Source organism: Pundamilia nyererei, unplaced genomic scaffold (assembly GCF_000239375.1).
Source record: "Pundamilia nyererei isolate P.nyererei 1_Seehausen unplaced genomic scaffold, PunNye1.0 scaffold00136, whole genome shotgun sequence".
NCBI classification, from domain to species: Eukaryota; Metazoa; Chordata; class Actinopteri; order Cichliformes; family Cichlidae; genus Pundamilia; species Pundamilia nyererei.
The window spans coordinates 1,732,439-1,744,548 of NW_005187537.1; the positions used below are offsets into that span (position 1 = coordinate 1,732,439).

The following is a 12,110-nucleotide window of genomic DNA, read 5'->3' on the forward strand; positions in this document are numbered from 1 at the left end:
TATAGATTTATGAAACCAGGTCAGATTGCAGAGTTTATCCTCTGATGTTGACATGCCCAAAACAGGCCACTGTGCAGATGACAATTGATTGTAGAAAACTATGCAGCTATTTTCCTCGACTGAAACCTTCTAGTGCAGAAATGTACATGTTAGACCGAGTATTGAATAGGTATTGAATGGGCACCATTAAGGTAGAAGCTACCTGGTTTGTGCCCGAGAAAACACACAAATCGCCTGGACACTACGTCAGGAAGGGCACCCATAATAATCTGTCAACTCAAATATACAGAGCTGCCTAATGTGGTAACATGTTTTGGAAAGGGGAGCATCTAAAAGTAGCTTGAGTAGCAAGAAATATTCTTCTCAGATAATTGATCCATAATCGATCCAGCTGCTGCTTTTTAATAAACCAGAATGGGGTGTCACAACCCAGCTCAAAGGACGTGACAAGCAAGTGGGAGACCACACACAGGCTTTTAAAGGCTGTAAGATATTTTTAATGAAATAAGGTAAAGAAACTTAAACACAAGTTAAATAATACAACAGCCATAACTGAAGAACAAAATGAACATAATGAGTGACAGACAAAGAGAGACAGCCATGGTTCAGTCAAGGTGTCTTTATACACTGGGACTGGCCTGCTCAGGTGTGCTGCATCTATAACTGGGTCAGCTCTACCTACCTGCAAGAAACAGGCAACAAGAAAACAAGAACACAAGGCCACCCCACTGGCTGTCACAGGGGGCATATTGGAGGGGCAGGCTGTATAAGGCACTGCCTGCTGAAATGAGCTAGCAAATAGTTACTGATATACAGTATTCAAGTCCTAAAAAGCTGTCATACATAGAGGGAAGGCTTTAATATGTAGTAAAAGTAATTATTTATATCTGTTTTTTTAATATATATTTTCTGAAGTTGTTGAGCCTTGGTTATTTCATATTTGTGTGTAGGAAACGATACCATCACACCAAAGAGAATCCTGTGTTCCCGGTGGTTCACTGATCCCTGGACATACGGTTCCTACTGTCACCCAGCCATAGGCTGTACAGCCAAGGACCTGAAGAACATGATGGAACCTCTGCCTTCACAGGAAACTCTGTCACAGGTACAAAACGTCTTGAGCCACCGCTAATATTTTTCTTCCAAGGAGCCAGACTTTCATGTCATTTTTCTAAAGTGGTCTTGAGTAAGAGTTCTCCAGGCTTTTTTGAATGTCTTTAAAAATGTTCAGTCCAGTCCTTGTACCTGACCAATTTCAGAGGAGTGTTTTATCCGTTAAAATCCATTTTAAAAAGTATCCTTTAGCGCTTTGTTACTAGCAGCCTGTTGGAAAAAATGCATCATTTGTTCACATTTGTTTATTCAATCTATAAAAAATGCCAGTGATAACACAGTTCAATTCAATTCAATTTTATTTATATAGCGCCAAATCACAACACAGTTTGATAAGAATTGCTAGTAGAAAACGTGACATATCTTGGCATGGTGTGCAGCAGATGAACTATTAGTAAATCAAATGAGTCATATTGCCCAGGGAAGTACTGACTTCTGTTACTTAATAGTTAGACAGAAAGTGACATAATATAACCTTGAAAAATGTTTCTCCCTTTTACTGCTTGTGTGTTTCAGCCCCTGCAGGTGTTGTTTGCTGGAGAGGCGACCCATCCTTGCTTTTACTCCACCGTCCATGGAGCAATTATCACTGGGTGGAGAGAAGCGGATAGACTCATCACTCACTACTGGGCTTCTGTTAGCCCATGAATTCCCTGTAATATAAGAAATTTAAAGATAAAGACTTTTCTTTTAGCTTCTTTTTTTTTTAACTAAAAAACAATCAGATAAGTCTTTTATCTTTTCTGACTGCTCTTTAGTCAGATAAGATAAAAGACAAATCTTATCTGGTGACACTGAGTAATCATAGTGGTTGTCTTTTGGCACTAAAAACCACAGTGCTGAATATGGGAAAAAAGAGGGCTTGTGGCATAGTTATGTTGTAATCTGGAGTTCCACTCCTTATCTAGGTTTAAAGGTTGACGCATTACATTATACATTAGTCATTGCTAACATGTTGCCAAGGGAACTTTTAATGGTGGAGTTGTTGGTAATATTAATGCAAGTAAAATTATGTTTTTGTTGTGATTTTAAAAATAAGAATATGCATAAACTGAATCAATGCCAACAATTTTAATAAAAAATATCAAAGAATAAGAGCACTGAACAATTTTAGTGTATTATGAACAAATAAGACACAGTTATGCATGGTCAACCATGGCATACCATAAAAACGACAGGTAGATCACACGTGACTTAATCGCTACAGGCAAGCAGTAGTTGGGCAGGTGCTTGGATAAAATTTGCTAAGCAAAGCAGGTACAATAGAACAAATACAAATGGCAGGCAAAGTAGCAGGAAGTTATTGAAAAGTGGGTCAGTGTGGCGTGGGGTTAGTGATACAACCCTTAGTGAGTGTGACTGAGGAAGGAATTGATTAAAAATGGGAAAACTTGCAGGTATGGATGAAGTAAGCTAGATAAAAAGTACACCAAATAATAGCTTTATTTTCCATAGAGGAAATATCCATACATAAATGCATTCCCTGGACATTGCAACTATTTTGCAATGATTAATAAGCACAAATCAAAGTCCAAATCATCTGTTTTAAACCACAATCAGGACACATGCTATGTAGTTGCTTGTGTGTTTTTTGTCTTTCTATAGAATAAAAAGACCACAAATATAATGTGTGATTCAGATGCAGAATAGTTCATTTCCTCAATAGGGAGAACACCAAATCATTCAAACATTACATTAAACACAAAATAATGATATATTTGCATTTTCTAAAGGACCGCGGTCCTCCTAATATTTCGAATTATGTAATGATTTTGTTTCAGTTTATGCAAATATAATTTATTAGATTCCCTATAATAAAACTTAAGTAAATGACAGGAGATGCACTTTGCTTTACTTGTCACAAGTGGACAAAAGGGCTCTATCCAGGTTTGTGATTGTGTTTTTAATTAATAAATAAAATCAAACATGGACACATTGTAGTGTATTTACTGTGTTTATTTATGCAAGTAAATTAATGTCTACTTTTTTCTCCCCCTGTGTTCACCTTATGAGGTCACCAAATACTCTTGTCTTTATTGGTCTGTGCATAAAGAGCAGGAACTTTCTCACTTGCACCTCCGCGAAGGTGTTTTTCTTTTCTGTACTAGAAGCACCAAGGTTAATCATAAACCAGGGTTACCAGGATCCAGGTGCATTCTAGGGCACCCAGGCGTTTCAGGCTTTCTGTCATCTGAAATGAAAATGTTAGTATGTTATATAGATCAAAATACCAGCTAACTGTAAGAACCTTGATGTCAGTCGTCTGTTTGAAAATACATTGTCTGCTCTCTAATACTCTGAAGTTTAATACTGAAAAACTGCAGTAAGGATACAACTTTAATTATTAACTGACAAGTGAAGTCTTTGTGTTTTGGAAATACAAATACATTTCCTCAAAGTCACCAAATAAAATATTCAATGTGTAATGAAGTGTATTTTATTTAAGAAAGCCACTAAAGACAAAGTAGCTCTCTATGAATATATAAGGTGATGTCATGTGATCAGCTTTAGGGAGGCATGCAAACTTTTCTTCTGTCGGCTCATCTGTCTCTACCTCTCTGTCTCAACAAAGCTTTTTTTGGAGGAGTGACCACTCCTTACAAAGAAAATAACTTTAAATTTTAAGTTATTAAGTTACAATTTTGTAATAATAATAAAATAATAATAATTGAAACCTGAAATTTTGGCTCATTGATAATATATTATAATGTAAACATATTTTCAATGTATTTTATTTATAATGGCGAGAATAACTTTCCATGTAGTCAAGCATTCTAGGGAAAATCGGAAAATGGACTTTATTCTGAAAATCTTGACCGGAAGAATTTTTGTTCGCAGCTGGGGTTTTTTTTCGCTCCACTGAAGGACACAGCTGCGGTTCACCGTTGTTGCCAGACATGGGTGGACACAGAGACGCGAAAGTAGTGATCATAGGATGTGGGATAGCTGGATTAGCAGCAGCACAGAAACTGGTGAAAGCTGGTTTTCATCATGTGCGGATACTGGAGGCGACAGGAAGAAGCGGAGGACGAATAAAAACAGGAAGGATCGGTGAGTAACATGCACTTAGGGCTTTTTCAGTCAATCTGCAGTTTTTTAAATTCTGGTGTCCGCAAATTACAAACACACAATTCATTTTCTTGTCATGATGGCAAGCAACAGTGTAAAGTTTGTTTTTTTTATTTCCTCACACTGCACTTTCATGTTGGATGGGATTGGATGACCTAAAGTAAAAGCGCAGCATACAGATGCATGCCAGGGATATGATAGAAGGACTTTGGATACTACGTTATAACACCTTATAGCACAGCTGTATAATGAGTTGAACTCTGGCAGAAACTTACACATTGCATAACCGTAATGTATAGCTCCTCCAAGCGTCATAAAGTGGTGTGTAGCAAAGGTTTTGTGGACCCATATGAAGGATTCGTAAGAGAGGAAAGCGAAGTAAAGAAAGAAGCCTTACTGCTGTAAACTGTTCAAAATACAAGATGCAAATAATTTGGAGCAATATGCTGCTACCATTCTGCAACTGACTGGATCAAGTTGGTAATGACATTCAATATGTTTTTGATAATACAGTAACTAAGAGTGATAAATTACTGAAAGCCACATTTAACAGAAATTAATATTTAACTGTTACATTTGAGTTCAGTAACCTTTCTGTTCTATAGGAATATAACTAGATTACAACCAACTGGCAGCCGGTTGAGTCCCCTCGATTTGTGCTAACTGACAAAGTCTCATTCAAACCGATTGAAACATGGCAGGAGTTTGTCTACATTTATAAATTAGACAGCTATTATATGAAACCTTCAACAATGTCTCCTAGAGTGATTGGACTCGATCCAAGTCAGACTATAACTGTTTGCAGAAAGGTTGCCTTCTATAAGGTGAGATTATTCATAGCATCCCCAGAGTATTTTAGTTTATCGATACTATGCCCTATCAATTTCCCCCCGATCTTTGTCAGGTATTTACCAAAAAGTGATTGCAGGAATTATTTTTAGAAATGACTTGTTGGTTTGGTTTTTGGTGAAATTAACATCACTGTTATGTTTCCATCACTTTGAATACATATTTTCAGGGCCTGAAAAGAACTAGATATTTTATATATGTAGATACAATAGGTAGAGGTAGGTAGGTAAAGTAAAGTAAAATAGGTAAAGGTAGAATCATGAAGATACTTGAAAAACAGGCCATTTCTTTGAGATATGTATATATCTATATATCTCTCTATAGATAGATAGATAGATAGATAGATAGATAGATAGATAGATAGATTGTCACGGTTCTGGGTCTGTTGGACCCAGCAATTGAGTTTATTATGTTTTGGTTTACTTTTGCATCATGGATTATTCTTTATGTTTCTCTGGTACTTTGTGTTTCAGTTATCTTGGTTTTTTGGATTTGTCAAGAGATTTTTGTTTTTATATAATTTGATCAGCTTCATGAAATGTGTTTTTCTGTTGTTTAAGCAATCTAAATGTCTATGTGACTTTTCACCTAATAACTTTTGATGAACTTATTCAGCTACTGAACCATTTCCTCTTTTTGAGAACAGATGTAGAAAAGGGAAATAACCCGTTGCTTTTAGTACACTCTGTACAAAGTGTAGACAGGAAACTGCAGAGCATGTTTTTTATAGAAGTGAAACTATAATCTTAAGTGTGTGCTGATTCTGAGTGACGTTGTTATTTTTGTACACACACACACACACACACACACATACACAGACATGTATAAAATAAAGGAACGCAGGCAGCAGTGTGCAGTTGCAGGGTGTGTTTGCTGCTGCCCACGCGTGTAAAAACGACTGCAGTCTCTGTGTTTTCTAACTCGGGTGTCTTAGCTGAAGAATTACAGGGTGATTTAAAAAAATCCCCTGTCAGGATTGTTTTCTCATTCTCTTGTTGTGATGATGATGATGATGATGATGTTTATTATTAGAGTTTCATGTTTCTGTTTATCCATGTTTTAGGAATTGTGGTTTCATGTATTATTTTCTGTCCGTGTCTTTTAGTAGTGTTTCATGTTTCCTGTTTTATTGTGAAAGTCTTTGTCTTAGGTTAGTGTGTGCAGCTTTGTTCCCCCTGTATCGCTACCAGCTGTGTCTCCCTCCTGTTGCCCATTCCCTCATTACTACCCTGTGTATATAAGCCCTGTGTTTTCCCATGCTCGGTGTCGCGTCGTACCCTCAGATTATGCCTGTGTGCTTTTTGGTTTCTGTATTCACGGCACGTCACGTTTGGTTTTCATGTCAGCAATAAAGCTGAGGTTTTGATTTACAATTCTGTGTTCGAGTCCTGCGCTTGGATCCTCCTCTCCGCCTGCCCGCACACAGAGCCCTGACATAGATAGATAGATATAGACATAACCCCTTCAGAAATCCAGTTTACTCCAGTCTGTTTACGAAGACATGTAAAGATATTACTCGTAAAAATTTAAAAGAAAAAAACACACACACAGAAACATTGGAAACCGCTCTTTGGCTGACAATCACTTTTTGGCACAATACCAGCAAATAATAGAGCACCAAACAGAGACAGAGATTTAACAAAAGGAGGCAGGACTTCAAGGACAAGATAATTAAAAGAACAAAACACTTAACTAAGAACACTGGGACTCGGGATTATGACACCAAGGTCTGTAAATGATACTACTGTGTTAACTAACCTCACTATTGTTGTCTCTTAGGACAAAATTCATTCAACAATATACAACATAGTGTAGAAGAAACTAGACACATTTTAAAAATAGAAATACAATTAAAACCTGTTCCTATGTAACAGTATATTTGATCATGTGGTTAATAAAACAGTAGGCTGATTGGTTGTCCAGCCAACCCTTGCCTATACCCTATACCCTTGCCAGGCAGCTCTAATACAACAACAGCATGGCAAGAGTATACAGTATATAATCCGATTATTAAAAGTTGTTTCCTTCTCTGCTTCTGGACAAAATCTTTTTACCTGTAGGTGATAAAATTGTTGAGATAGGAGCAAACTGGATCCATGGGCCGTGTGAGGAGAACCCGGTGTTTTGTCTGGCCCGTCAGTATGGGCTTTTGGATCCAGAAGCCCTCAAGCCGGAGAACCAGGCCTTGGATGTCAGAGGCCATCTTCCTTGGGTTCCCAGATTCTTCAGCAGTTCAGGTTCAAGGATGTTTTTATAAAGTGTATTTGTTGGTTTGATTGTTTTTTTAGATTAGTAATATTTTGATTAGTCTTACACATAACCTAATTACTGGGGCAGGGAAGGTACGTCAACCAAATGCAAAGTATTTATGCAAATAGACAAGGAAAAGGCAGAGGCTGTAAATCATCATTGTTTGCATGCTGGTGTCTTAACAGTGTGAATGGTGTGGCCAACAGCCACTGAGCTCTGCCATCAAGAGGTGATATAGTTAAAGAGTGAAAAAGTCCATGAGGAGTAGAGAATTCCCTTCATTTTATGAGGATGACTTCATGGAACAAATGGATTTTAAATTGATTTAAAAGATTCAGAGCATACTAAATCTGTCTTGGTCATCTTTATTGAATGGGAAGATAAAGTGTGAAACCAGCCTTCAAGAAGAGCTCTGAACTAGAGGAGAGGTTAAAAAAATGTAGAGAAGTCTAGATTTTCCTGACCAGTGTTCTTGTGTAACATCTGCAGGTCGGGAGCTGAACGCTGAGGACATCTTACCTGCTCAGAAATTGTTTTTGGAGCTGATAAATGAAAGTTCCGATTTTCAGAGTCAAAGAGGAGAACCCTGGCCCAGTGTGGGTGATTTCTTACGGGCACAGGTAAATTTCTGGCTGTGTTTTTATCCACAGCAAATCATTAGTGGCATCTAGATTCTCACATGAATTGTGGGTGTTTTTCTTTGCTTGTTATCTGGTGTAGGTGCAACAGCACGCAGCAGAGAAATGGAAAGATGTTGATGAAGCCACCAGATCTCTGCGACTATGTGTGATCAGTAACATGTTGAAAGTCGAGTGCTGTGTCAATGGGACTCACAGCATGGATGAGGTCAGCATGGGGGCCTTTGGCCTATACAAGACTCTACCTGGACTGGACTGTACATTCCCAGGGTTCGTACTCCTGACTCTGCATTTACACTGTGCAAAAACAAGCATTTATTTTGTTAGGGCAAACAAGCAAATACTCAGTCTTAATTATTGTCTTAGTAGATTAGTCAGCCTGTAATGCAATTTTTAATTTAATTCAGTAAATTGTTGCAGCACATATGACTTAGTAGTTATGTCCTTTGTTTGTACAGTGGCTATGAAGGTCTAACCCAGAACTTGATAGAAGAGCTCCCTGCTGGTTTAGTGACCTACAATAAGCCTGTGCGCTGTGCCAACTGGAACAGCGCAAAGAGCGCAGAGCCCGTGATGATTGAGTGTGATGGCCAAAAGCTCGTTGCTGATCACGTTATAGTCACCGTGCCACTTGGTAAGTTTCACACGCATAAAATGCTGATTTATACCTCAAGTGTATGAAGGTTTTATTACTTAATACATGCTCCCTTATTCACATAGGGTCACAAAAACAAGTACTTCCACATTGAGGCTCAGTGAATTTAAAGTTGTTGTCTTTTTGTCAGGATACTTGAAGAAGCACCACTCAACCTTGTTCCATCCTCCTCTCCCTCTGCACAAGCTGCTCTCCGTCCAGAGGCTGGGTTTTGGGACAAACAATAAAATATTTGTGGAGTTTGATTCACCATGGTGGGATGCTGACTGTGAGGTCATCTTCTTCGTGTGGGATGATGAGGTGAGATTTCATAAAGGCATACTCAGCCACCTAAATAAAGAGACTGTGCATGCTGTGTTGGATCTTAAACAGGAGTACATCAGCTCATATCTCTGTTTCAAAATGTTTGTAGGTTTATGCTGGTTGTTAGATTCTTTGCTAACGCTTGAATGTCTGTTTAATCCCTTTTCATACTTCAGGATGCTGTGGTGGACCAGGTGCCAGATGTGCAAACATCCTGGATAAAGAAGTTGTTTGGCTTCACTGTACTCAAACCCACTGAAAGGTCAACTGCTCACAAAATGCTAATGCTTGCCCAGCATTTTAGATTTGCACTGAGTGGTAAAAACATGCCAATTCGTACATTAACAGTGCAGTTCTGTGTGTGGTTTAATCTTCAGGCACGGTCACCTTCTCTGTGGCTGGATTTCTGGACATGAGTCAGAGTACATGGAAACACTGTCTGAACAGCAGGTCACAGATGCCATCACACAGCTTATTCGCAGGTTTACAGGTGAGTCCAGACAGATCATAAGTAGTGAGAAATGCCAGATATTCCAGTGTCATTAGTTTCACAAGGACTTACAAAAGTCATTTTAGAAAGATATGTTTGTTTGGTTTTTTTGCATGTTTAGGGAACCCCATCATCACTCCAAGGAGAATCCTGCGCTCCCAGTGGTTTCACGATCCGTGGACGTGTGGATCCTACAGTAATCTTGGAAAAGGCTGTTCAGAGCAGGACCTGGACAACTTGATGGAGCCCCTTCCACCAAAAGGATCAAAATCACAAGTAGCTACATATTATGTTCACACTCAAACCACCAGAAACATCATTAAAGGTCTAACACTTCTTTCTAATTTGCCTCTTTCAGCCCCTGCAGGTGTTGTTCGCTGGAGAGGCAACTCATCACTGCTACTTCTCAACCGTCCATGGAGCTGTTCTCACCGGGTGGAGAGAAGCTGATAGACTTATCTCGCACTACTCACTCATTACTCCTTCTGAGTTTCCAAAGTCAAAATTTTAAAAAATTGCTCTTTGCCACTAAAAAGCTCAAATTTACTATAATATAAAAATGTACTTCACTTTTGATGTGTTACATTATTTTTAAACAATGAAAATCAGAGTGAATATGAAGGCTTGCTGCTAACTTGAGGATGTTTAATGGGCCTCACTGGTACTTTCAACCAGTACAGGCAACACACACAGTGTGTAGAATAATGATGTGTTGACATGAATAATGGTTGTTAATACTGACTGTGCAAATTTGTCATTTGAGGACTGACGATAACTGACTGAACTTTCCTTTTGCAAACTCGAATTGTTGCGTTTGGACTGATTTTAATTAACTATGAATAAACTGTATTTTCTAGTGGATCGGCTTTTTGTGAATGTAATTTTTAGGAACTAAGCACATCTCCTGACATGATGCATTTTAAGGCAAATATTACGAGGTCCTTCACCTCAAAAATGCTAGAACAGCTTTAAAATATGACTTTTTAGCTGTTTTTTAAGCACGCTCACAGAGTCCACAGATCTCAGGCACAGAGGAGAGTTTGGGGCCTCAGGGATCTGCTGAGGATGTATGGATTTAAAGGTTCACTGAGGTAGGCTGGGGCTTGTCCATGAAGAGCTCTAGAGCAGCAGTAATGCATCTTCACCTGCTGCTAATTTGTAAAGTATAATATACTTTAACTTTTTATTTAAGATTTTCTGCCTTTAGAATCATCAAAGTCCTTCTAAGTCTCATCATCCAATACCGTTTCAGATCACCAGTCAAATCTTAAAAAATAAATTCTAAAAAAGTTTGTTGATTGTAATATAGTTCAACGGGGTGAAAATGTATCACCTCTTTGCAATCTTTTTAAATGATTTTGAGTATACAATGAATAGGTATTATAATGACTGCGAAATGAGTGATGATGATGCTGAGGTCTGTGTAAGACTTATTGTTCTTACGTATGCAGATGACACTGTAGTATTGTCAGACTCAGAGACAAAGCTATAGAAGCCTGTATACCTGTTCTGACTCGTCTCCCCAATGTGATGTTTGTGTAATTTCACTGCAGGCAACTGCAAGTGGCAAATAAAGGCTTCATCATAAGAAGAAGAAGACTTTAAATGCAGTAGAAAGATATTGTGTTGACTGGAAACTAAGTGTAAATTCGAATAAAAGTAAAGTTTTTGCAAGAGGTAAAGTAAGAAAATTCCATGACTTCAAATTTGGAATTTCTGTATTACAAGCAGTGGATCGTTATGCTTATCTTGGTGTCACATTTAATTACAATAACCACTTGAAAGGGCTATTAAGTCAACTGGGGCAGATTTGGAAAGCTCTATAGTTTGTTAACTAAAGCTAGAGATCTGGGATTATCTGTTGAAACTCAGTTACAGTTATTTAACCAGTTGCTCTTACCAGAGGCGTGGGACCATGAAGACATTTCATTAATTGAATCTTAAAGCAAGCATTTCAATATACAGGATTTTATTATTTATGAGAACATACCAGAGTGGTGAATGATAGCTATAAGACCACTTACTGAGATGAGTATATCATATTCTGAGACAAAATTGGAATTCCAAAATGTTTAATAATTTTGGAATTCCAATTTTTTCCAATAAATTACAGAATATTTCAACAAGAGATCAAACTGGAATAAAATTTGTGTAGTTTCTATTTTGTGTTATCTGGAAAAGGTTTAGATGCGGTGTTAGTGGTATCCCAGTCATTATGGGTAGATTTTATGGAGTTATATGTACCAAATGTTTATGTGGACTTTGTAGATTAGGGAAACTTGGAGATGACTCTCATTACTTGTTTGAATTTAGTCATTTTAAGTTGCAAAAACAAACATGTCTGCCTGTGTATTTTAGGTTGAGACCAAATGTTTATAAGATGGAGAAGTTGTTTAATACTAAGAATATTGTTAAGGTGCGTAAACTTGCAAAATTTAATAAAGAAATTGTATATAAACGTGGATATGTGATTTGTTGGGAGAATGAAATATAGCCTAAAAGTCTGTACCAAAATAGGGTTTTTAAAGGCTTCCCCTTGAAATAATCTCCCTACCACCATCTTTGACACCGTCATCAGTTTTTATTCAATGACACGGAAGATTTTCTGCCCAGCTCAGGTGTTCCTGCAGGGGGCAGTAGCAACTTATACGAACCTGACAAAAGTAGAAGAAGTCGTCTTCATGCCGGTGTGTCTGCCAGAAACTGATTGCCGTCCGCGGGAGCGCGCGCAGCTGCTTAAAGC

General features: G+C 38.0%; 2 protein-coding genes across 3 annotated transcripts in view; both read left to right on the top strand.

The window, feature by feature from the left end:
* LOC102209965 (peroxisomal N(1)-acetyl-spermine/spermidine oxidase-like) overlaps positions 1-3,048 on the top strand; it is an 8,431-nt gene extending 5,383 nt beyond the window's left edge. Inside the window, exons 9-10 of the mRNA XM_005743913.1 lie at positions 951-1,105; positions 1,630-3,048. Coding sequence (XP_005743970.1) covers positions 951-1,105; positions 1,630-1,761 — 287 coding nt within the window. The 3' untranslated portion in view covers positions 1,762-3,048. The remainder of the gene's footprint in view (positions 1-950; positions 1,106-1,629) is intronic.
* An 889-nt stretch (positions 3,049-3,937) lies between these two features.
* On the top strand, positions 3,938-11,825 carry LOC102210273 (peroxisomal N(1)-acetyl-spermine/spermidine oxidase-like). 2 transcript variants are annotated; one of them, XM_005743914.2, is made up of 10 exons: positions 3,938-4,164; positions 7,092-7,268; positions 7,771-7,901; positions 8,002-8,189; positions 8,378-8,553; positions 8,705-8,874; positions 9,054-9,139; positions 9,255-9,367; positions 9,489-9,643; positions 9,726-11,825. In XM_005743914.2, the coding sequence occupies exons 1-10, from the start codon at positions 4,011-4,013 to the stop codon at positions 9,876-9,878; spliced, it is 1,503 nt and encodes a 500-aa protein (XP_005743971.1). In that variant the 5' UTR covers positions 3,938-4,010; the 3' UTR covers positions 9,879-11,825. The 2 variants fall into 2 exon arrangements, with proteins under 2 accessions (XP_005743971.1, XP_005743972.1); XM_005743915.1 differs by lacking the exon at positions 7,092-7,268 and having other exon boundaries at positions 3,939-4,164.
* The last annotated feature ends 285 nt before the right edge of the window (positions 11,826-12,110 follow it).